General features: G+C 38.1%; 1 protein-coding gene across 2 annotated transcripts in view; it reads left to right on the forward strand.

Moving 5' to 3' along the window:
* The window catches only part of ESF1 (ESF1 nucleolar pre-rRNA processing protein homolog), a 74,196-nt gene extending 58,153 nt beyond the window's left edge, over window positions 1–16,043 (forward strand). For both annotated transcript variants that reach the window (XM_066387112.1, XM_066387113.1), the window contains exons 11-14: window positions 2,919–3,006; window positions 10,481–10,560; window positions 12,415–12,561; window positions 14,241–16,043. In XM_066387112.1, the coding sequence (XP_066243209.1) occupies window positions 2,919–3,006; window positions 10,481–10,560; window positions 12,415–12,561; window positions 14,241–14,534 (609 nt within the window). In that variant the 3' untranslated portion in view covers window positions 14,535–16,043. The remainder of the gene's footprint in view (window positions 1–2,918; window positions 3,007–10,480; window positions 10,561–12,414; window positions 12,562–14,240) is intronic.
* Window positions 16,044–25,321: the final 9,278 nt, after the last annotated feature.

The following is a 25,321-nucleotide window of genomic DNA, read 5'->3' on the forward strand; positions in this document are numbered from 1 at the left end:
GTTGATATTTTGATGTAAAACAATTTGATTCTGTATTATGGAGTTTGGTGGCAGGGGTTCCTTCTTCACATAAAAGTATAGCTTTCCTCACTATTCTATGTTTTTGAGAAAGAGCAGTGCATATAGACTTTATATATATATCTGAAGTTTATTTTTCGACCTGCAATTTTTACTTTCCAGTATTATTTTATGGACCTTTTAACATCTTAGTAAGTCCCAATAAAGGGTATTTTCTCTGCTAGTATATCATGTGTGAAAAATCTGATTTGACTCTTATTATAACATATTTTGCAGAGTTTTTAGTAATAGCAGAGACCAGTTACAATTTTTGCCCCTGAAAATACTCTTATCTTGTCACCAAAGTGCAGCATTCTGGCAATAAAGTTATTTTCTTAAGGTGGTATCACTGATCACAGAATTTTACAACTGAAGGAATCTTAAATGATTAGTTCCAGTTCATTCCTGAGTTTTGTAGTTATAGAAATTAAGTGGTTTGTCTGAGCATACGTAGCGTGGTAGGCCAGGCTGAGACCAGAGTTCATCTCTGTCCCTCACTGTGCATTCTTCTGTGCTGTATTCTCTCCATGCTGTGAGCTCGTGCTTTGGGACAGCTGGGTGTTCAGTGCTTGTGACAGTCGAGGCTGCAGAACTGAAGGGCACTAGGGCGTGATTTTTGTACTCCTGGTATAGTCATTGTTTCTGGAAATGGATAGTAAAATGAGGACATGGGGTAAGACTCCTCTCCTCATAGTTAGGCTACCTCTCTTCTTCCTTAGAACTTCCTTTAAAACAAATTATGCAGTAAAATATTTTTTAAATGGAATGATTTCACAAATTATTAAGCCCTCGGTCTATTGGAAGACTTACAAATGTGTCTTTATGGGATCAGTAAAGTAGTCCCTTGTTTCTGAGACTTTTATCAGCTATTTGATTTTATTTATGAAAAACAAATTATATCTTTGATTTTCAGTTGCTAGGCACTTTCCCTTCATTAGACGAAGACTGGACTGGTTTTATCAGTAACATTAAAAGTCTCCTTGCTGCGTGCCCAGATTGTTCTGGGCTCCGTGCTCTGTCCTGGGCTCGGAGAGTCCAGCAGACCCCTTCAGCTCCACAAGTTCTCCATCTAGAGAGGATCTTCACGTTACATTTTCCCCCCTTTTCCTCTCTGGGCCTTCAATTTTGATATTGAGAAATGATTACTGAAGAAATGAGTATGTTTATGTGCCAAAGTTGATAATAGTTATAGCTTAGATCTAAAAGAACAAGGGAGTATATGCATAGATATGAAGTTGGATATATAAATATTCTATAATCTTTGTTACAGAGACATATTACTACTGAATCTATTGTACTGTTTTAGTGAAAAAAGTCTTAGAAGCCCTGTTCTTTAAAGGATATTAATATCAAAATGAGTATTTTTTAGGGGCTTGGTGGGTTGTCTTCAGTATGCAGGATCATGTTTAGCAGTATGCATTCTAAATATTTTTATTAAAATGGCTCATGTTTTATATTCCTGGGGATAAACTCAATATGATTAGCCTGACCTGGGGTGGTGCAGTGGATAAAGTGTCGACCTGGAACACTGAGGTCGCTGGTTCGAAACCCTGGGGTTGCCTGGTCAGGGCACATATGGGAGTTGATGCTTCCTGCTCCTCCCCCCTTCTCTCTCTCTGTCTCTCTCTATCTCTCTCTCCTATCTAAAATGAATAAATTAAAAAAAAAACTCAATATGATTAGTCTCATCTTAATTCATGTTTTATTTTTTTATAGACTTGAATTTTAATTAAACATGCTAATTTAGTAAACAGTATGTTCAAATTTGATTAAGAAAAGTTTAACGATTAGATTTGCTTAAAAATAGTCCCAAGAGTTTTTAGACATAGGTTATGGATAAAACAAAATATGTGCTGAAATTTAGGTGATGAGAATAAACAGGGGGTTCATTATGCTGTCCTTGATGCTTCTACATGTTTGAATTTTTATAATAAAGAATTATTCTTTTAAAATAATCAGCAAATAAATTGTTTTTAAAAAGAATTTGAAAGATAACCCACAGTGCACTACATATTATACAGCACTGCTGTTCCTCCATTTTCTGAGCGATTAAGGCCACCCGTCTTCACTGACTACCCATATAAAAATACTTTCCTCCTTTGAATGTCTGCATCATTTTATTTTTATCTCTTCTAGCACTTTCTGTCTTGCATTATTACTGGTGAATGTTTGTGTCTAACTTTCTTTAACAGATTGTAAAATTTCTGAAGACAGAAACTATCTATCTGATAACTTTTATTTCTCGCCAGTGCCCTACATATTTTCCTGAATTTATTAAACATTACATAAATATTTGTTGAACAAACAAAAGAATTATTCAAATGGGAGTTATTTTATAAACTGATTCATTTTAAAAACTGGTTTAGGCCCTGGCTGGTTGGCTCAGCAGTAGAGCATCAGCCTGGTGTGTGGAAGTCCCGGGTTCGATTCCTGGTCAGGACACACAGGAAAAGCAACAATCTGCTTTTCTACCCCTCCCCCTTCTCTCACTGTTTCTTACTCACTTTCCCTCCCATAGCCATGGCTCCAATGGTTTGAGCAAAGTTGGCCCCGGGCACTGAAGATGGCTCCATGGCCTCGCCTCAAGTGCGCAAATAGCTAGGTTGCTGAGCAACAGAGCAGTGGCCCCAGAGGAGCAGAGCATCGCCCAGGAGGGGGCTTGCCAAGTGGATCCTGGTTGGGGCACATGTAGGAGTTTTTCTCTGCCTCCCTGTATCTCACTTAATAAAATAAAATAAAATAAAAAATGTTGGTTTAATTTTAGGTTGAACTATGTGATTTAAAAGATATATTATTTTCTTTCATATGCATATATGATGGTCCTTGTAGTAAACTGTATATATTTTATATTCAACCTTAAGGCTCTTGCAGAAGAGGCCAGCGAAGATGAACTTCCCTCTGATGTTGATATGAATGACCCATACTTTGCTGAAGAAGTTAAAAAAATAGGTAAGCCAACACATTTGTAGTTTTCAATTGGAATCTAAAGAAAAGAAGATAACATAGGTAGAAACAATAAAAGCTACTTATTTTATAAGCAGGTCTGTCTTAAGGGGTATAAACATTGACCAGACTAGGAAGGGTCAGCCTGTCTCCTGTGTGTGCAAGGAGTGATTTCATTGTAGCAGGCTTTTGGTAACATGATTGATTTAAGTTTGCTGGGGACCCCTTTTTGGGAAATGTCCTTATAGACAGATTGACTGTAAAAGACTGAAGGAAAAAGGAGTAGTCATCTTGTGTGCTTTCACTGTTTTCCTTTTCTTTTTTACTTTTTTTTTATTATTAGTGAGAGGAGGGGAGGCAGAGAAACAGACTCCTGCATGCGCCTGAACCAGGATCCACCAGGCAAGCCCACTGGGGGGTGGGGGGGTAACACTGTGCCATCTGGGGACACTGCTCCATTGCTCAGCAACGGAGCCTTTTTTTTAGCGCCTGAGGCAGAGGCCATGAGCCATCCTCAGCGCCTGAGGCCAACTCACTTGGACCAAACGAGCCATGGCTGCAGAAAGAGAAGAGAGAGAGAAGGGGAGGGGAGGAGAAGCAGATGGTCGTTTCTCCTATGTGTCCTGACCAGGAATCAAACCCAGGACATCTACACGCAAGGCTGACACTCTACCAGTGAGCCAACCGGCCAGGGCCTTCACTGCTTTTCTTTTCTTTTTTTTGGTTTTTTTTTTTGTTTTTTTTGTATTTTTCTGACGTTGGAAACGGGGAGAGACAGTCAGACTCCCGCATGCGCCTGACCGGGATCCACCCGGCACGCCCACCAGGGGGTGATGCTCTGCCCATCTGGGGCATCACTCTGCCGCAATTAGAGCCATTCTAGCACCTGAGGCAGAGGCCACAGAGCCATCCTCAGTGCCCGGGCAAACTGCTCCGATGGAGCCTCGGCTGCAGGAGGGGAAGAGAGAGACAAAGAGGAAGGAGAGGGGGAGGGGTGGAGAAGCAGATGGGTGCTTCTCCTGTGTGCCCTGGCCGGGAATCGAACCCAGGACTCCTGCACGCCAGGCCAATGCTCTACCACTGAGCCAACCGGCCAGGGCCCTTCACTGCTTTTCTATAGCACGTGCACTCTAGCCCTTTGCAAAGGCTGTGAAGAATTGAAAGTATGCAACATATTTGTTTATGTTCATATGTATATATTTATGAAGTTTTTACATGTTGTTGAGTAAAAGCTTTTCTGCTCATACCTACAAAACCACCTATGTTTCATATTCTTTTTGTATTTATCCTGCTTCATTATAGCTTAAAACCAGCTTCCTCCCCTTTCTTCTTAAATCCCTGAACTATCTGGGATCTGATTTCCTATAGCCAAGAAGCCTTGTTTTCATTGCATATGCAGCGTTCATTCTTTCCTGAATACTTTTATTCTTTCCTTTTGGTATGTTTAAATGTGTGTGGTAGGGTTCAGCCATACTTGGACAAGTCAGTGCAGAGACCACTGTGAGCATTTTCCATTCATTGTCGTGCATTTTGCTTTTCCCTGATCTGAATACCATACACAGGAACCCCAAAGGCTTGCTTCTGGAGCAACTTCAAGCTGGCATTGTAAAGAGAAGGATTTTATGAAGTTTCCCTGTTCTTGTCCCTCGTGACTAGTGGGCCAGAATAGTTCTCAACAGGAAAGTCAAAATTGCTCAAAATTATTTCCTGGTTGTTATAGCCTTTTAGCACTGACATTTTATTGATGAAAAGGAGATCAAGATGAATAAAGTCTATTATAGGATGTCAGATTCTTAGGAATTGGAAAGGGAAATGGAAATTTAGCATGTTCTGCTTTTTATCATACCTGAGTGGTCATTTCTAGGAGATGATGGATTTTAGTCTTATCCTCTGATTTCAGGAAACCAAGTTTATTATATGGAGAAATGCAAAGCATTACAGTTTCCTTGTTCTCATTCCAAAGTGCTTCACTTGGCATGTGAAATATGGTCAGATTGCAGAACTCAGGACAGGATTCAAAGACTAAATTAAATGGTTTGATGGCTTGGGGTAGCTTATTTCTTGGAATCAGCACATTTCTATTGTAAATAAGCTTTTTCCAAAGTTAGTATCAGAAGTTCTAAAGGAAAGTATAGATAAAATTTGCTTGCTTTCAATACACTTTGATTTTTAAAGTAAAAAGAATAACAGAAACACTTAGAATTTTTCACTATAAAACCTAGCATTAAAAAATGGTATCTTGCCATGTTTGTTTACTCATTCCATCAATAACTATTTTTAAGTGTGCACCAGGGGCTGGCCCTCTGCTAGGCTAGATATACAGCAGCAGTAATACAAGCAAGGCTGTGTCCCTTGAGGAGTCTGTGGTTTTAGGGAAAATATGCTAAACAGGTAAACAAAGAAAATATTATGAGAATATGGTCAGTGTTTGAAAGGAAATAACCATGGTGATAGAGAGGACATAGTGGGAGGAAGAAGGGGAGCTGCTTACTTTGCACAGTGTAGGTAGAGAAGGTTTCTCGGAGGCGGTAGCATCAGAACTGGGGCCGGTAGAGTGAGAATAGGCACACAGAGTGGGGAAGAGCACTGCAGATGAGAGTAGTGGGCCGAAAAGCTGCGAGGGAAGAACTTGATGTGGAGAAATTGATGACACCAATATGACTGGGTCGTGGACAGAGGGGCTTTGGTGTGAGGCGAGGCTGAGACGCAGGACTGACCTGCAGGGCCTTGTCATGGCACCAAGTTTGGGTGTTATTCTTTTGACAGTGGGAAGTTACTGATGGGGCTTCAAGTAAGTATGTGACATGGTCTGGTAGATATTTTAACATCTCACATTATTCTGGTCCCTTTGAGAAGAGCAGACTGAAGAAAGGTGTTGGTGAGAGCTGGTAGATCAGGATTTTACAGAGGTCCAGACGAGATGATGGCTGGTTTAGATGGCATGCCGGTAATGGAATTGGAAGGAGACACCAAGTGAGATTTGCAATATGTTTTGGAGATAGGCTTGCTGATTTATTTGGATAAGGAAGAAGTTTAGCATAACTCCAAAATTTTGGGCTTGTGTCTCTGGAATACCACTTACTGAGTTAGGAAAGACTGTAGGAACACTAGGTTTGGGTGGGAAATAAAATCAGGGAGTTTATTTTGTATATAATTGCTTTGAATTATCAATTATGTATATAAATGAAGCTATTAGCCTGGGAGATACCACTGAAAACTCAAAGTGTAAATACAGATTACCAATCAGTAACATAGTATTTCAAACCATGGGACTGGAGGTAGAAAGCGTTGATTAGAGAGGAGAATGCAGGATTGGGCTCTGAGGTCAGGTAAAGCCCACGTAAGATACTATTACTCCGTTACACTAGACGAGGTACACCTGGAAGGGGGGAGGACTTAAGAAACTGAGAAGGAACAACATTAATGTTTGGAAGAGTATATAGTTCAAGTCCCATGGTTGAGAACAGAGATATTTTAAGCCACATGGACATGGGTCCATATATGATACCTTTGCTCTAAGCAATCTCATAAAACTGAACTTTCACATTCTTCAAAATAGGGAGGAATTGAGTTCATTGGTTGATGCCAGACCTGGTGTTTGGCTTGGGTTAGAAGCCAGTTTGAATACTAGAAATCTTTTCTAATTTTTATTTCTTTTTTATTTTCCTTACATATAAACTTGCTACAGTTTTTCTGTTTTTTCTAAACTGCAAACTTGACATCAAATGCGAGTTTTAAAAATGTAATGTACGGTACTTCTAGATTGAAGTAGAAGTTTTTGTTTTAGAAGTGAAATACTGGAGAATTTTTCTTACTGTCCAACTGTATAAACTCCTTAAGATGAAGTAGGGGTGAAATAAAGTATACCACAAGTAAATATACCCCATTAAAATTATCCTTTGTCTTGATAACTTTAAATATTTGATAAACCACCTTGAAAATGTAGTAGTGTGGTACACATATTTGATTCATTCAGCCAGTATATTGAATGCTTACCGTGTACTGCTCGTATGTATTTTACAGTTTGAAAATGCTTTTATATTCATTCTGTCCTCTAATCCAAACTTCAGCCCACCCTAGAGAAGAGTAAACTGAAGCTCAAGAAACATAGCTGAATTGTGCAAGTTCCAGTAGTAGACGGTAGAGCCTGATCTAGTAGGCTCCCTTTACTTTGTGTAACTCTGCAAGTACATTGCAGAGCCAGAGCCAGGACCCATGTGTAAGAGCTGGGCGTGAGGGATTTCTGGGTTTCCAGCACAGCCAGAATACCCAGGTTCACAGGAAGATTAACAGACTGCATCTGATTGTGGGCAAGTGATTTTAAATGCAGGAATGCTGAAGAAGGTGTGAATAGTAATAGGGGTTTACCACGCCTGTCTGGTCAGTGCTGAGACCGTGTCTGCCCTGCAGTGAATTCTTTTAACTAAACCCTCTGGAGGAAGATTTTATGAGAACAGTTCTGTGACAGTACAAGTAATGAAAAATGGAGTTTCTTTTACAGGTAGTCATTTTACAGATCACTTGTTTGCAACATGTCTTTTTCCATAGGTGTACTCAGTTACATTTTTTGCTTAAAGAGAGAGTAGCCTCAGTAAGGATTTTTTTTTTTAACTGTAAAACTCTTAACATCTGATTTCCAGTCTCTGTTCGTATTCAACTTATTACAATCAATCCATATGTCCTTCTGCAGCAGTCCTAAGAGGTGCAGTTTCTTACTTGCCAAATGGTTCACTGAAAAATAAAGATAACATTTCGGAATAGAACTTCTATTTCCATCATACTCTTTATTTAACTTAGGTCTGAAAACTTTCCAACGGGGAAAAAAATGCTTTAATAATAAATGAAGATGTGCCCTCTTAATCTGATCTTGTTAACAGTGCAGAAAGGGACTCGGCACAGTATTTATCTTCTGGCTAAACAGCTCAGCCTAGCACACAGTAAATTGTTTTGTGAGCACAGCGATTTTCATCACACTAAAATTGGATGCCGGTTTAACCCTGACCATCTTGGAGCTTCTTTTTTCCTCCCTTGCTGCAGTCTCCCTTTCAAGTTTATTTTTATGACTTTTCACCAGTTTGTTATAAAATCCGGAACAGTTCATTGTGGGCTCTTTGAAATTATTTCCCACAGCTGTAAGTGAAGATCTTTATCTCCTTTATGTAATAATCATATACAGCCTGATTTTTTCTTCCCCTGCCACAGAATGATCTTCTATATTTGTCACTTGCCCATTTACTTCAAAAGGAGCTCCTGCCTTGAAGAATATGGGAGCTGAGGTCAACTTAGGGTACGGAGTCAGACGCCAAAGAAAGGGAAACCTTGATAGTACTTATATATTTAAAATGGAGAAAGGTATAATCTTAAAGTGGATACATTGTTCCCTGAAGACATTTGAAATAGGAACAATAAAGATTTTCACTGTAGGAAGAAGGGCTACAGACGGTCATTTCTCCTTGGCAGCGCAGGGTGCGTGGCAGCATGGAGGGGACCTAGCAGCACTGCGCTGGCTGGCGTGCTGTCTGGCTGGCGTGCTGCCGGCTGCGCTGGCCGCGGGAGTGCAGCGGGGACTGGTGCATGTGGAGCAGTTTGTCAGCCTCTCCCGACTTTGGGCTTCATGTTTCCTGTTATCCCCCATTAGTTGCAGTTATTCAACCATCAGTAATGTCCTGTGAATTTTACTTTGCTACTTGACATCAAAATGCATTTTAAATGGAGGCTGTTGCAGGGAGACAATTTGATAGTGAAGGATTGTAGCATGGCGGTTAATAGTAGAGCCTGAGCCGCAGTGCTTGGGTTTGAGTCACGGTTCTTTCACTTACTAAATCGAGACAGATTATATTAACCTCCGTGCTTCCGTTTTCTCATCCAGAGAATGAGGATTATAAGTAAGAGAGTCTAATTCATATCACTGTTATCAGGATTAAATTAATATATGTAAAGATACTAGAACAGTACTTCTGCCTGACACAGTAAGTGCCGTGTAAACATTAATCTTGGAAAACAACACAGCTTATTCAAAGAAAGCTGTCCACCAGCTCAGAGACCTGCATTGTGTATTAATGCTCTGGACTCCGAGTAACACAGTGTGGCTTTGTAGATTCTGACCCTTTTCAGTCCTGCCAACCTTAGCACCCTAAAACCAACTCCCTTTGAACCTGTCTTACTCCAACACCCACAAACTAGGAGGGAACATTAAAGCAGCAGCCTGATCACCGAGGCCCCCAGGACATTTTATATATCCATCTAGTCAGATGGTCGTGACAAGAACAGCAGGCACTTTTCAGCACCACGCGTCAGGCACTAACTGAGCTCTTCACATTCACTCACTCTTTCAGTCCTCACTACAACCCCATGAGGTGGGGGCCGTTATTACAACCCTCATTTCATGGGTAAGGACACAGGTACAAATTGCCCAACTGGAGTGTGGCAGAGCCAGAATTTAAACCCAGGCCAGCTGCTCGAGTCCAGTGCCCTTAGCTGCTGCACATTACTGCCTTTCACTTAGGACGAGAATATGTCAGCTGACACCGCGTGGTCGCCAAGAACCCTGGAGTCCCTGAAAATACAAGCAGTTTTTCAGCCAGGAGCCACTTTTACCATAAGCTATTTTGCCTCATCATCAAGTAGAAAGTTAACAACCAAAGATCAAATTTGTCTTTAGAGAAAGAGAATGGGTTTTCTTAAACCATTACTTACAGGTAGTTACTTCAAATTGTTATTATAAAGATAAATTCTCATTTTGCAGGCGAGTTTTTATATACAGAGTTTTAAGCACATGTATGTTAAAATTTATTCCTTTGTGATTTCTTCAATTGTTCTCATGCTAAGAAAATATTTCTTCTATTTAAGATTAGGCAGCTATTCCCTGTGTTTTTTCACAAAGTTTATTTTTCTTAATGTTTAACTCTTTCACCTGTCTGCATTTTATTTGCCTATACATTATGGAGATAACTTGATTTTTTTTTTCCAGAACGAAACAAACTGCCCCAAACCAGTTATTGAATAACCCCTTTTTCCAGTGATATATGATGCTACGTGTTGTTATTATGTACTAAGCTATATTGTTCTTCTTTTCTCGTTGTAGTATAGTATTTTTTGGTTATTTTTTTACTTTGTAGTACATTGTATCACTAGTATGTTAAATCTAGTTAACTTTATAAAGATTTCTTCAAATTGAATTTTATGAATGCTTATTCTGTCTGTATCTATTGAAATAATCTTACGGTTTTTCTTAGTTGATACAATTATACATTATTTTCAGAAGAAATTGCTCTGTTATAATATTCAGTCACCCCATTGAGATGTATATTTATTCCATTCATACCCATAGTCATCTCTTAGTAATATTTTTTACTTTCTTTAGCTTCTATACATCTATTGATAAAATATTTCCTAAATATCTTGCGTTTTTGTTCCTAGTGTAAACATATTATTGTTGATAGTCTTGTAATTTTTAACCTTCCTGTGTTTGTTGTGCCAGGTTTAAAAGGAAAAAAATCAATGAAATCTGCTAAAGATGGCACATCTCTAGGGGAAGAAGCTGAAATAGAAAAACAAAAGGTAAAATGATCATTGTTACATACTTAGTTAATAATTGAGAACTAATTTAAATGAAGTTATCTAAATGAGTTTCTAGTGTTCCTCCCTAATAAAAAAATAACTTATTTTAGCAATGAAATCTATAAATAAATTATAAAACACATAATAAATATTTTAACAACATAGTTTAAATTAAATATCACCTTCTTACCAAATATTTAATTAATACAAAGTTAAATTTACCTCAAACCCAAGGCATGTCCTTTGTTAATTAAGAGGAAAATATCTCATATATAAAAATTATTACTATAACTGAGACAAAAAAAATACTAGGGATTAAAACCTAAAAATAATATTGCCATAAATTTTAATTTAATCTGAAAATGTCCTGTAATACAGACTTTGTTTTTATGGCTTGTCAAATGCTGATTTTTCTCTTTTGTGTATGTGTGTGTATATATATATATATATATATATATATATATATATATATATATACTGATTTTTCTCTTTTGTGTATGTATGTATGTATATATATATATATATATATATATATATATATATATATATATTTAATCAATTTTAGTGAGAGAGGAAGGGAGAGAAAGAGAGATGTTCCTGTATGTACCCTAACTAGGATTCAAACCGGCAACCCCTGCACTTCGGGTGATGCTCCAACCAACCAAGCCAGCCAGCCAGGGCTGATTTTTCTCTTTTTACTATTGTAAAAATCATAAGTTTAATGTACAAAAATAAGTCTGTCCTAGAAATGCAGTGAACCTCATCTTCAGTGACTCCAAAGATCCCGGGCACGGAGTAACATGTATTCTACTGAGGCAGGAGCTGGAGTCCACAGCATCCCTGTGACTCTGTGGCTGGCATTCATATCACTGCCGGGGGTGAGCCTGACTGGTCACCTGATCGCTGCTTCTTAACAGGTCTTGTCTGTTCTCCATGCACTGCGTCTACAGCAGTACTCAGAGAGTTAAGGGGCACAGAGAGATCCTCTTCTGGGGAAAACAGCTCCAAAAAGACAGCCACCTGTAGGTGCCAGTGATGGAAGTGAGAGGAAATGAAACCAGTCTGAAGTAGTGTTGCTGTAAGAGCCACTGAGGCTGGCAGCAAAATCTGTTTTCTCCAGTATACAAGGTGCTTTACTGGGTTCTTGAGAATTCACATTTAATCTCACCTCATGTCGGTAGAAAATACCTATTCTGTGGAAAAGACAGTATATTCTATTTCAGAAGCAAATATAAAGATTCCTTCATAGAAATGTATCAGTTTTGAAACAGTAAAGGCAAAATTAAAACGAAACTTCTTGTTAAAATACATGTTTAAAAAATAGTTTGGCCCTGATCAGATGTTCAGTGGTTAGAGCATCATCCTAAAGCGCAAAGGTTGCCAGTTCAATCACTGATCAGGGCACATACAGAAACAGGTCTGTGTTCCTTTCTTTCTCCCCCCCCCCCTCCCCGTACTTTCTCTCTCAAAATTTTTTTTTAATACTCTGACTTTTAAAAAAAGAAATAAATAAAAAGTAGTTATTTAGTACCATGAAAATACTATATTAGCTATATTCTGTATCATTGCTTAAAAAGACCAAAGTGAAAATGAGGATTATTTCTTTGGATGACTTGGGGACTAATTCCTACCCCTCTCCCGCTCAGTGATGTTGCTTGTGAAGATTTAACCTGACTGCTGTACAAAGATCTCTGGTTTCTTTTCGGTAACCCACAGTCAGTTTACCAATGACAGCTGTTAGCCCAGATCATTGGTAGCTGAGTTTTCCTTTCCTACAGGGGATTTCTGTGCCTCATATTCCTGTTTGGGGAAGAAAACATGTTGTGTATTTGAACTTTTTTTTTCTCTTTAAAGGCAGAAATGGCTTTGCTCATGATGGATGAGGAGGAAGAGAGCAAGAAACACTTCAATTACAACAAGATTGTGGAGCACCAGAATCTGAGCAAAAAGAAGAAAAAACAGCTTATAAAAAAGAAGGAATTATTAGAGGATGACTTTGAGGTAACCAGGGGCAGAAGTCATTAGCCTCTTAAAGTGTTGAATCTAGAGTCAGGTCTGGAGATTAAAATTAAGCATAGTCAATGTTGTCCTTGAGATGTCTTAGGCAGGACCATGGAGCCAAAGTCACTATGTTTCAGTCCTATACAGCCAGTTCATCCCCACATGGAGCAAATCATTGTTTCTTCAGTTAAGCACTAGGTGAAGTAACTGACTGTCATTTGGTAGCCATGTTGCACCAAAATAGGTAGCTTTCAGTGTTAGAATCACATGAGGCGTGACGCTCGCTTGGGAAGGATATGCATAATTAAGCCCAGCTGAAAAAGAGCAGGTTTGTTTCACAATGTGCCGTACTCTCACTGTGTAGAGTGGCCAGCACAGTAAGCCATGCTTTTTTAATTGCTATGTTTTTTATTTCCCCCCTTTTCTTCTTTTTGTTAAATACATATTCCTAATGACCACACAGTCCCCATACATGAGTTTGAGCCCTGTGCAGAAAATCTACAAACAGCTGCCAGGAACTTCCAACCGTTAACATGGATGAGTAGGCCCAGAGAACCTGGGGAAATGCTGAATTTGTTCAGCGAATGGAGGAACATGCAGATAATTTCTAAGCAGCGTGGAAAGGGACTTTGAGACCATTCTGTCAGTTCTGTGTATGTTGCTGTTCTCTGCACGTTTCAGGGTATTGGTTTTCTTACGGAAAATTAAAAGCAATAAATGATTCGTAGTCAAACCTTCCAGTATGATAATTGTCTTTACACTTTAATAATCACACATGAAAACATTGTGTTTTGTTAGTGGTGATGGCGGTACCCCCTGTCGTCCTTACTAGAACTACATAACCCTACCACCCATCTCCAGGCGGACTCATCTTTTCCGTGGGCTTGCTGCGAGGCACTGAGTCATGTTCTTTCCTGCTGGTCGCCCCTGTGCCTAGCAACACTTGAAAGCCTGGCTGCAGTTAGGGGCGTACTCTTACATGTGAAACCACAGTGTTTTTGTAGGAAGACAGGAGATAAATGTAGGCCTTGTATCTGACCAGATCTTGGTCTTGGGAGTGCTTTCTTTTCCATAGTAGAGTCTCAGTCTTCTGATCTATGACTCACCCTTAGTAGCTACTCATTTGGACACCAAGGTTAAACATTTTTGTAATTTACTTTGAATTTAGTGACTGTACATAGAACTCCAGCAGGAGATACCATCTCTGGCTTAATTATCCCAGCCAGAAATAGCTTTCACACTAAGTGTGGGGAAACATGCCTTGGGAACTACTGCTTACAGTCACTCTCTGAGTGACCAGTGTAGTTACAGGCCACTCTATGTGTAGACCATACAGTTCCCTTTAAAGAGGTTGTCTTTGCATGGTAAGAACAGTATGTCCTGCACATGTGGTCTAAGAGTAGGCCTTGAAACTCCATGAAGATCTGTGGGAAGACAGTTTTCTAATGAAGCTATGCAAAATACATTTACATTTTATATAATATAACTCACTTGGTTTTTTTTTTCAATTACTGTTCACATTCAATATACTAGTTTCAGTTATACAGCATACTAGTTAGACATTTATATAACTTACAAAGTGATCCCCACCCCCATAACCACTCACTGACTCAAAATTTGGCCCCATTTCTAAGCCTTTTGGTTTACTAATTTATTTTTCTTTCCTTTTGGATTTACAGATAAATGTTAAGGATGCGCGGTTTCAGGCAATGTATACTTCCCACTTGTTCAATCTGGATCCATCAGATCCTAATTTCAAGAAAACAAAAGCTATGGAAAAAATCCTGGAGGAGAAAGCTCAGCAGAGAGAACGAAAGGAGCAAGAACTTACTCAGGCAATAAAGACAAAAGAGAGTGAAATTCCAAAGGAATCACAAAAGCGGTCCACTGATCCTGCCTTGTCAATGTTGATTAAATCGGTAAAAAACAAAACAGAGCAGTTTCAAGCAAGAAAAAAACAAAAAGTCAAATAGCTGTCTGTTGTTTCTTTTTAGATTGAGAATATGCTGCCCCTAAAGTTTACAGAAGTGGTAGAAAGAATATTTATTGGGAACAAAGCTACCTTTCAAGAATGTGAATACACACTCTATTATGACCATTGAAAAATTGATCTCATATATAACGTAAGACCTAATGGTGGGTGAGTGACAAATTTGTACTCTGTATTTCTACAGATTAATCATACTAATCTGATTAAATTTTAGGATTTATAAAGTTTTTATATTTTATGAAATTCAGTTCATATTAGATTATTCTACAGTAGCTTTCTTTAAACACCTTACAGTTCTATGTAAAAAAAAATAAAAAACAGAACAATAGTGCTGAGTTTATTTTTCTAGTCCTAATTATGGGAGCCAATAACTTTCTTTGTTGTTTGGTCATGTTCATTGTACAGTAGTTTGCTTTTGAAATAATTTGTAAATAAAAATGCAGAATATTTTTATTCTTTTGTTAACAGTGATTTATTTCATTTTGTACATCTCAAATAAACTACTCTCTGGAAAAATATCTGGAAAACTTTCTTCTTTAAAACGACAGCTCCATGAAGAGGCAAGTCCAGGTTTGCAACTGCTCTTAATTGTACTTGAAATGTTCGTGAGCTCTGCAATGATTTTTTTATTTGTAGTAACAGAAAATTCTTTTATCCACCCTTCAGATTTTTGGAATGCTTGGGAGGGTGGATATGCTGCTATAGAGTTTAAGGAATCTTAATTCTTTTTAAAATTAAAACACGTCTTTAAGGCCTTTCTACTTACTCCTGGATCTCATCTCGTCTAGGTTTTATAAACTATTCACTGTCCACTTAGGAGGAGGATTAGGTGTGCTATATAAATAAATGCAAATAGAAACTAAAATGGTCATTTGGAACACATGATAAACATGGTACCTTCTAAAAGACATTGGGAGTTCGGCCATCTGTGGTGAGTAGTTAAAGTTAATAGTTAACTTGTCATTTTTTGGTACAAAAATTCAAGTTTACCAATGTAGAATTTTTTTCAAGAATAAAAGTATATAAAACATATCAAGGTAATAAGGGTTGTATATGCAGACTCAGAGGAAGGAAAAAAGAGGACATTTAAATTACTCATTACAACAGAGAAAAATGCAGAATATTGTGCTGGGGATTTTTTGTTTGTTTTGTTTTTGGTTTTTTTAACTATAAACCAAAAACCAACTGACATTATTAGGTAATTCAGCCAAATAAGGCATTGTTCTTGATCACTGTGAACTTCCCAATATTTATCTATGCATCATTTGAAAGATCATGAATCAATATGTTTATGAATATAGTCTATAAACATAATTATAGTACAGTTATGCAGGGAAAAACACTTGTTTCTTCTAAACTTTATAGTGGTTTTGATTAATTTGGTTTGAGTCTTTGTTTTTGAGCCTTTTGTTTTTTTATGTCACTGCCTTTTATTGTAAAACTCATTGTATTAGGCACGTAATTGATATAACAAGTAAATTGAGTACATACGTTATGCACAGCACTGGCTCCTTGTCTCAATTGATTTATCTATGTAGAAAAAAATGAGAATAGTATTATTATGTACTCTGTTAATTAAATATCCTACATCAAGAATGTTAGGCTCTCAATAAATAATTACTGGTAGTAAAACTCAGGATAAAAATGGTCACTATTACATTTTGGCAAACAATTTGAAGCTAGCTTGGGTGACTTGGGACCACATTTATTTGAATTTTTGTTGTTGTTGGAACCTTGGAGAATACGTCAGCATTGTAGCACCCAGATTTATAAGTGTCTCAAGTCCAGTGGCTCTCTGGCTTCTCAGACTTTCATCAGCAGCCTTGGGGACTAGCTTGATATTCACTGTCATTACTACTTAGTCTCTCTGAGGGAGATGTGTTAGAGACACAAGCAGAACAGGAATGACTGCACTCATTCCATAGTCTTTTCTGAGTAGGCCGTTAGGTAACATCCTGGCCTTGTTTGCTCATTGGAATCATTTGATGGAATTTTTAAAAATTCCATTGGCAAATCTGCATCCTAGACCTATTAAATTGCATCTATCAGGTAGGATCCAGTCATTATTTTCTAACATTGGGAATGCCAATATGCAGCCAAGGTTGAGGATCACTTTTTTTTTTTGTATTTTTCTGAAGTTAAAAGCAGGGAGGCAGTCAGACTCCCGCATGTGCCCGACTGGGATCCACCTGGCATGCCCACCAGGGGGCGATGCTCTGCCCATTTGGGGCGTTGCTCCACTGCAGTTGGAGCCATTTGAGCACCTAAGGTCAGAGGCCAAGGAGCCATCCTCAGCGCCCAGGCCAATTTTACTCCAATGGAGCCTTGGCTGTGGGAAGGGAAGAGAGAGAGGAAGGAGAGAAGGAAGGGTGGAGAAGCATATGAGTGCCTCTGTGTGCCCTGACCAGGAATCGAACCTGGGACTTCTACACACTGGGCTGACGCTCTACCGCTGAACCAACTGGCCAAGGCCTCACTTTTTTTTCTTTTATGAGGAGGGGAGACAGACTCCTGCATGCGCCTTGATCAGGAACCACACATCAAGCCCAGTAGGGGGCAATGCTCTGCCCATCTGGGGCCATTGCTCCATTGCTCAGCAATAGAGCCATTTTTTTAGCTCCTGAGGCAGAGGCCACAGAGCCATCCTCAGTGCCTGAGGCCAATTTGCTTGAACCAATCAAACCATGGCTGTGGGAGGGGGACAAAGAGAGAAGGGGGAGAGGTGGAGAAGCAGATGGTCACTTCTGTGTGCCCTGACCAGTAATCAAACCCAGGACATCCACAAGCCAGGCTGACACTCTACCACTGAGCCAAACAGCCAGGACCAAGGACCACTTCTTAGAAGGAAAAAGGAAGCCCAAACATTTTCTTTTTGGTCCACCAGTTGAGAAGCGAATGAACTCAATATCAACTTTGTTTATTAGCTCTTGCTACTTAACAAGCCACCCAAACATAGTGACTTGAAACAGCTAACATTTATTATTTATGAATCTATGGCAGGGGTTGGGAACCTATGGCTCGCGAGCCAGATATGGCTCTTTTGATGGCTGCATCTGGCTTGCAGACAAATCTTTAATTAAAAAATAATAATATTAAAAATATAAAACATTCCATGTACTACAATTTATTCATTTTTTACTGCTCATGTTCATGGTTGCGGGTGGCTGGAGCCAATCACAGCTGTCCTCTGGGACAGCACCAAATTTTTTTAGTGGATGATGCTTAACGTACACGGGTCGTTGTATGGCTCTCACGGAATTACATTTTAAAATATGTGGCGTTCATGGCTCTCTCAGCCAAAAAGATTCCTGATCTATGGGTTGGCTAGGTAGTTAGTGTTTAGGCCAGCTCAGCTGCTGAGCTTTGGGGCTTGTTGGGACTCCACATTAACTCAGATGACTAAGATAGTGAGGGGATCTCTGATCATAATACAGCCTTCTTCACCTGGTGACAGAAGGGTTCTCAGCTAGCTGCAAGAAATGGTAAATCCCAATACACAAGTACTTTACTTTTTTCTTTTTCAGTGAGAGGAGGGGAGATAGTGAGGCACCACAACCTGGATCATCCCAGCAACACCATCTGGGACTGATGCTCAAGTACTGAGCTGTTTTTAGCACCTGAGGTTGATGTGCTCGGACCAAGTGAGCTATCCTTAGCACCCGGAGCCATGCTCAAATTAATTGAGTCACTAGCTGCAGGAGCAACAGAAGGAGAGAAGGGGGGTTAGAGGGAAAAGCAGATGGTTGCTTCTATGTGCCATGACCAGGAATTGAACCCGGGGCATCGATACCCCAGGCCAGTGCTCTACCTCTGAGCCACTGGCCAGGGCACACAAGTACTTTTTAAGACACTATCAGAGGCTACTATTCATTGGCCAAATCAATAGGTGGGAAAGTCACAATGCAAAAAATCACATACAGAGACATGAAGAAATTGGAGTCCATTATGAGAACAACCAAAACTTAGGTTTCTTCTGTGGAAAGGGCTTCAGTATCAGGTTTTTCTGGTTTTTGGCAACGATAAAGCTGCTGTTCATGTGTAGGTGCATTTATGGACCAGGTTTTCTTGTGCAGACACTAGGAGTGGAATCCTGAATTGTATAATAAGTATATGTTTAACTTTATAATACTGCAAAAAAAGTATTTACCATAGTAATTGAATAATTTTGTATACCCACCCAGAATATCTGAGTTCCAGTTGCTCTGCAGCTTCACCCACCAGCAGTTAAAATTTGTCAGTTTGCATTTTGTTTTTGCCATTTTAAGTGTGTACTGGTATCTCATTGTGGTTTTTTAACTTGGCATTTCCCTAATATCTTTTCATGTGCTTTTTATTTTTTTAGTAGTTTAGCAGCAGGCAGTTTGTTGCAGTGGTTTGGGATTGAATAGATCGTATAAGCAAATTTTTTTTTTGTATTGTTCCAAAGTTAGAAGCGGGGAGGCAGTCAGACAGACTCCCGCATGCACACAACCAGGGTCCACCCGGCATGCCCATCAGGGGCGATGCTCTACCCATCTAGGGCATCGCTCAGTTGCAGCAGGAGCCATTGTAGCACCTGAGTCAGAAGCCATGGAGCTGTCCTCAACGACCGGGTGCTCCCATGGAGCCCTGGCTGCAGTAGGGGAAGAGAGAGACAGAGAGGAAGGAGAGGGGGAGGGGTGGAGAAGCAGATGGGTGCTTCTCCTGTGTGCCCTTACTGGGAATCGAACCCGGACTCATGTGCTTATTTTTTATCTTTGGTTAAGTGTTTGTTCATATCTTTTGCCCATTTTTTTAAATTGCGTTAGTTCTTTCCCTATTGTTGAGTTTTAAGAGTTGTTTATTCATCTAAATACAAGAACTTTGTCATATAATATAATTTTTGAGTATTTTCTCTGGACCTTGCTTTTCATTCCCTTGACAGTCTTTCATAGAAATTTATTTTAATAAAGTCCAATTTATCTCTTTTTTTAATATATATATAGACTTTTTTTTATATAAGATATCTTGACTAACCCCAGGTTACAGACATTATTTCCTTTGTTTACATATATCATAAAAGCCTTATAGTTTTATATTTAGGTGCATACTATATTTCAAATAATTTTTGCATAAGGTATGAGGTTTCAATTATTTTTTTTTTTTTTGCAAATAATCTAACTGCACCAGGACCATTACTAAAAATTACAGTCTTTCTCCATTAAATTACCTTTATATTTTTATCAAAAGGAAATTGGTGAACTACCTGAATGCAACCAAGATGAAATAGATAGCCTAAATAATACTTTAATATTAGAGGAATTAGAAGAATCAGAAAACCTAAACAGACCAATTTCATCAAATGAGATTGAAACAGTTATCAAAAAACTCCCAGCAAACAAAAGTCCTGGACCAGATGGCTTCACAGATGAATTTTACCAAATATTCAAAGAAGAACTAACTCCTATTCTTCTCAAGTTATTTCAAAAACATCAAGAGGAAAAAAGACTTCCAAACTCCTTTTATGAGGCAAGGATAATACTGATTCCAAAACCAGGCAAAGACACTACAAAGAAAAAAAACTATAGACCAATAATATCCCTGATGAACTTAGATGCTAAAATTCTCAACAATATATTAGCAAAGCAGATCCAGCAATACATGAGGGAAAAAATCAAACATCATAATCAGGTGGGATTTATTCTGGGGAGACAAGGCTAGTACAATATTCACAAATCAATCAATGTCATTCAACACATAAACAAAAGAAAGGAGAAAAACCACATGATAGTATCAATAAATGCAGAAAAACATTTGATAAAATCCGGCATCCATTTATGATCAAAACTCTCAGCAAAGTGGGAATACAGGGAACATACTTCAACATGATAAAGGCCATCTATGACAAACCCACAGCCAACATCATACCCAATGGACAAAAATTAAAAGCAATCCCCATAAGATCAAGAAAAAGGCAGGGGTGCCCCTTTTCACGACTCTTATTCAACATAGTTCTGGAAGTCCTAGCCACAGCAACCAGACAAGAAGAAGAGATAAAAGGCATCCAAATTGGAAAAGAAGAAGTAAAACTTTCATTATTTGCTGATGACTTGATACTCTACAGAGAAAACCCTAAAGTCTCAGTCAAAAAAACTACTGGACTTGATAAATAAATTCAGCAAGGTGGCAGGATATAAAATCAATATTCAGAAATCAGGCATTTTTATACACCAACAATAAACTGTCTGAAAGAAAAATTAAGAAAACAATCTGCATTATTGCAACAAAATAAATAAAGTACCTAGGAGTAAATTTAACCAAAGTGGTTAAAGACTTGTACTTGGAAAATTATAAAATGTTGATAAAAGAAAACAAGGAAGATACAACTGGAAGCATATACCATGTTCATCGATATGAAGAATAAACATCATTAAAATGTCTATATTACCCAAAGCAATTTATAAATTTAATGCAATCTCCATTAAAATACCAATGACATACTTCAAAGATACAGAGCAGATATTCCAAAACTTTATATGGAACCAAAAAAGAATACGAATAGCCTCAGCAATCCAGAAAAAGAAGAATAAAGTGGGAGGTACCATACTTCCTGATATCAAGTTATACTACAAGGCCATCATAATCAAAACAGCTTGGTACTGGCATAAAAACAGGCATATAGATTAATGGAACAGAACAGAGAACCCAGAAATAAACCCATACCTATATGGAAAATTGATATTTGACAAAAAAAGATAAGAGCATACAATGGAGTAAAGACAGTCTCTTTAACAAATGGTATTGGAAAAATTGGACAGGTACTTGCAAAAAAATGAAACTGGATCACCAACTTACACCATTCATAAAAATAAACTCAAAATAAATAAAAGATTTAAATGTAAGTGGTGAAACCATAAACATCTTGGAAGAAAACATAGACAGTCAACTCTTCGATATCTCTCATAGCAATATTTTTGCTGATTTATCTCCACAGGCAAGTGAAATAAAAGACAGGATGAACAAATGGGACTAAATGAAACTAAAAAACTTTTGCACAGCAAAGGACACCATTAACAAAATAAAAAGACAACCCACACAACGGGAGAATATATTTGCCAATATATCTGTTAAAGCGTTAATAACCAAAATTTATAAAGAACTTGTAAAACTGAACACCAGGAAGGTAAACAATCCAATCAAAAAATGGCCAAAAGAAATGAATAGACACTTCTCCAAAGAGGACATACAGATGGCCAATAGGCAGATGAAAAAATGTTCAACATCACTAATCATTACAGAAATGCAAATTAAAAACCATAATGAGATATCACCTCATACCTGTCAGAATGATGCTCATTAAAAAAAACAACACATAACAAGTGCTGGTGAGGGTGTGGAGAAAAGGGAACCCTCCTGCACTGCTGGTGGGAATGCAGACTGGTGCAGCCACTGTGGAAAACAGTATGGAGAGTCCTTAAAAAATTAAAAATGGAACTGCCCTTTGACCCAGTTATCCCACTTTTAGGAATATATCCTATGAATACCAAATCACTGATTCAAAAGAAGAAATAGAAGAAATGTACCCCATGTTTATTGCAGCATTGTTTACAATAGCCAAGATCTGGAAACAGCCCAAGTGATCTTCAGTGAATGAGTGGATTAAAAAGCCATGGTACATATACACAATGCAATACTATTGTACATGGCCAAGAGGAAGAAGGAAATCTTACCTTTTTTTTTTTATTTTTTAGTGATTTTAATTTATTGTGTTTACATAGATTCTAGTGTTGCATCGAATGCATTCCCCTTCCCCCGTATTCCCCTCAATATTTCCCTTGTCCCCCTTCCCATAGTGCCCTCCCCCCTTCACTTCAGGTTTATCCCATCCTATAATCCTCGATTTCCCTTTGTCCTCTTTTCCTCTGGTCCTTTTGATCTCTCCTCTTTCTCAATTTCGTTCCTCAGTTCACACTGTTCACTGGATTCCTCAAGTGAGTGAGGTCATATGATATTTTTCTTTTTCTGCCTGGCTTATTTCATTTAACATAATAGTTTCCAGGTCCATGCATGTTGTCGCAAAAGGTAAGATTTCCTTCTTTTTCATGGCCCCATAGTATTCCATCGTATATGTATACCATTGCTTTTTAATCCACTCATTCACTGATGGACACTTGGGCTGTTTCCAGATCTTTGCTATTGTGAATAATGCTGCCCAAAAACGTGGGGGTGCATTTCTCCTTTTGAAACAGTGCTATGGTGTTCTTGGGGTATATTCCTAAAACTGGAATAGCTGGGTCAAAAGGCAGTTCGATTTTTTAATTTATTGAGGAATCTCCATACTGTTTTCCACAGTGGCTGCACCAGTCTGCATTCCCACCAGCAGTGCAAGAGGGTTCCCTTTTCTCCACATCCTCGCCAGCACTTATTCTGTGTTGTTTTGTTGATGAGCACCATTCTGAGAGGTGTGAGGTGATGTCTCATTGTGGTTTTAATTTGCATTTCTCTAATGATTAGTGATGTTGGACATTTTTTCATCTGCCTATTGGCCATCTGTATGTCCTCTTTGGAGAAGTGTCTATTCATTTCTTTTGGCCATTTTTGATTGGATTGTTTATCTTCCTGGTGCTCAGTTTTACAAGTTCTTTATAAATTTTGGTTATTAACCCCTTATCAGACGTATTGTCGAATATGTTCTCACATTGTGTGGGTTGTCTTTTTATTCTGTTCTTATTGTCTTTAGCTGTGCAAAAGCTTTTTAGTTTGATATGATCCCATTTGTTTATCCTGTCTTTTATTTCACTTGCCCGTGGAGATAAATCAGCAAATCTATTGCTGTGAGAGATATCGGAGAGTTTACTGCCTATGTTTTCTTCTAAGATGTTTATGGTTTCATGGCTTACATTTAAGTCTTTTATCCATTTTGAGTTTATTTTTGTGAATGGTGTAAGTTGGTGGTCTAGTTGCATTTATTTGCAGGTAGCTGTCCAATTTTCCCAACACCATTTGCTGAAGAGGCTGTCTTTACTCCATTGTATGCTCTTACCTCCTTTGCCAAATATCAATTTTCCATATAGGTATGGGTTTATTTCTGGGTTCTCTGTTCTGTTTCATTGATCTATATGCCTTTTTTTATGCCAGTACCAAGCTGTTTTGAGTACAATGGCCTTGCAGTGTAACTTGATATTAGGAAGTATGATACCTCCCACTTGATTCTTCCTTTTCAAGATAGCTGAGGCTATTTGTGTTCTTTTTTTGTTCCATATAAATTTTTGGAATATGTGTTCTATATCTTTGAAGAATGTCATTGGTATTTTAATTGGTATTGCATTGAATTTATAAATTGCTTTGGGTAATATAGACATTTTAATGATGTTTATTCTTTCTAACCATGAGTACAGTATATGCTTTCAATTGTTTGTATCTTCCTTGATTTCTTTTATCAATGTTTTATAATTTTCCAAGTACAAGTCTTTAATCTCCTTGGTTAAATTTACTCCTAGGTACATTATTCCTATGATTGCAATAGTAATAAGGATCATTTCCTTAATTTCTTTTCCTGACAGTTCATTGTTGGAGTATAAAAATGCATCTAATTTCTGAGTATTAATTTTACATCCTGCCACCTTGCTGAATTCAATTATCAGGACCAGTAGTTTTTTGACTGAGACTTTAGCAGGGGTCTCAAACTCGCGGCCCGCGGGCCGCATGCGGCCCGCCCACCAATTTTGTGCAGCCCGCCGACTAATCAACGAAGTTTGGGGTTTCTATATACAATATTATATTATCTGCAAATAGTGATAGTTTTATGTCTTCCCTTCCAATTTGGATGCCTTTTATCTCTTCTTCTTGTCTGATTGCTGTGGCTAGGACTTCCAGAACTATGTTGAATAAGAGTCGTGAAAAGGGGCACCCCTGCCTTGTTCCTGATCTTAAGGGGATTGCTTTTAATTTTTGCCCATTGAGTATGATGTTGGCTTTGGGTTTGTCATAGATGGGCTTTATCAAGTAGAGGTATGTTCCCTGTATTCCCACTTTGCTGAGAGTTTTGATCATGAATGGGTGCTGGATTTTATCAAATGCTTTTTCTGCATCTATTAAAATTATCATGTGGTTTTTCTCCTTTCTTTTGTTTATGTGATGTATCACATTGATTGATTTGCAAATATTGTACCAGCCTTGCCTCCCCAGAATAAATCCCACTTGATTATGTGTATGATTTTTTTCATATATTGCTGGATCCACTTTGCTAATATTTTGTTAAGGATTTTAGCATCTAAATTCACCAGGATATTGGCCTATAATTTTCTTTCTTTGTGTTGTCTTTGCCTGGTTTTGGAATCTGAATTATGCTCACCTCATAAAAGGGGCTTGGAAGTCTTCCTTCCTCTTGAATTTTTTGAAATAGCTTGAGGAGAATAGGAGTTAGTAGTTAGTTCTTCTTTGAAATTTAGTAGAATTCACTTGTGAAGCCATCAGGCCCAGGGCTTTTGTTTGTTGGAGTTTTTTTGATAACTGTTTCGATCTCATTTGCTGTAGTAGGTCTGTTTAGGTTTTTTGATTCTTCCAGATTGATTTTTAAAAGACTATATGTTTGAAGGAATTTGTCCATTTTATCTAGGTTGTCTAATTTTTTGGCATACAGTTCTTTATAATATTTTCTTACAATTCTTTGTATTTCTGTTGTGTCAGTTGTTATTTCTCCACTCTCATTTCTAATTTTATTTATTTTAGTCCTCTCTCTTTTTTACTTGGTGAGTCTGGTTAAAGGTTCATTGATCTTATTTACCTTTTCAAAGAACTAGCTCCTGGTTT

The sequence above is a fragment of the Saccopteryx leptura genome, chromosome 5, assembly GCF_036850995.1.
Source record: "Saccopteryx leptura isolate mSacLep1 chromosome 5, mSacLep1_pri_phased_curated, whole genome shotgun sequence".
NCBI classification, from domain to species: domain Eukaryota; kingdom Metazoa; phylum Chordata; class Mammalia; order Chiroptera; family Emballonuridae; genus Saccopteryx; species Saccopteryx leptura.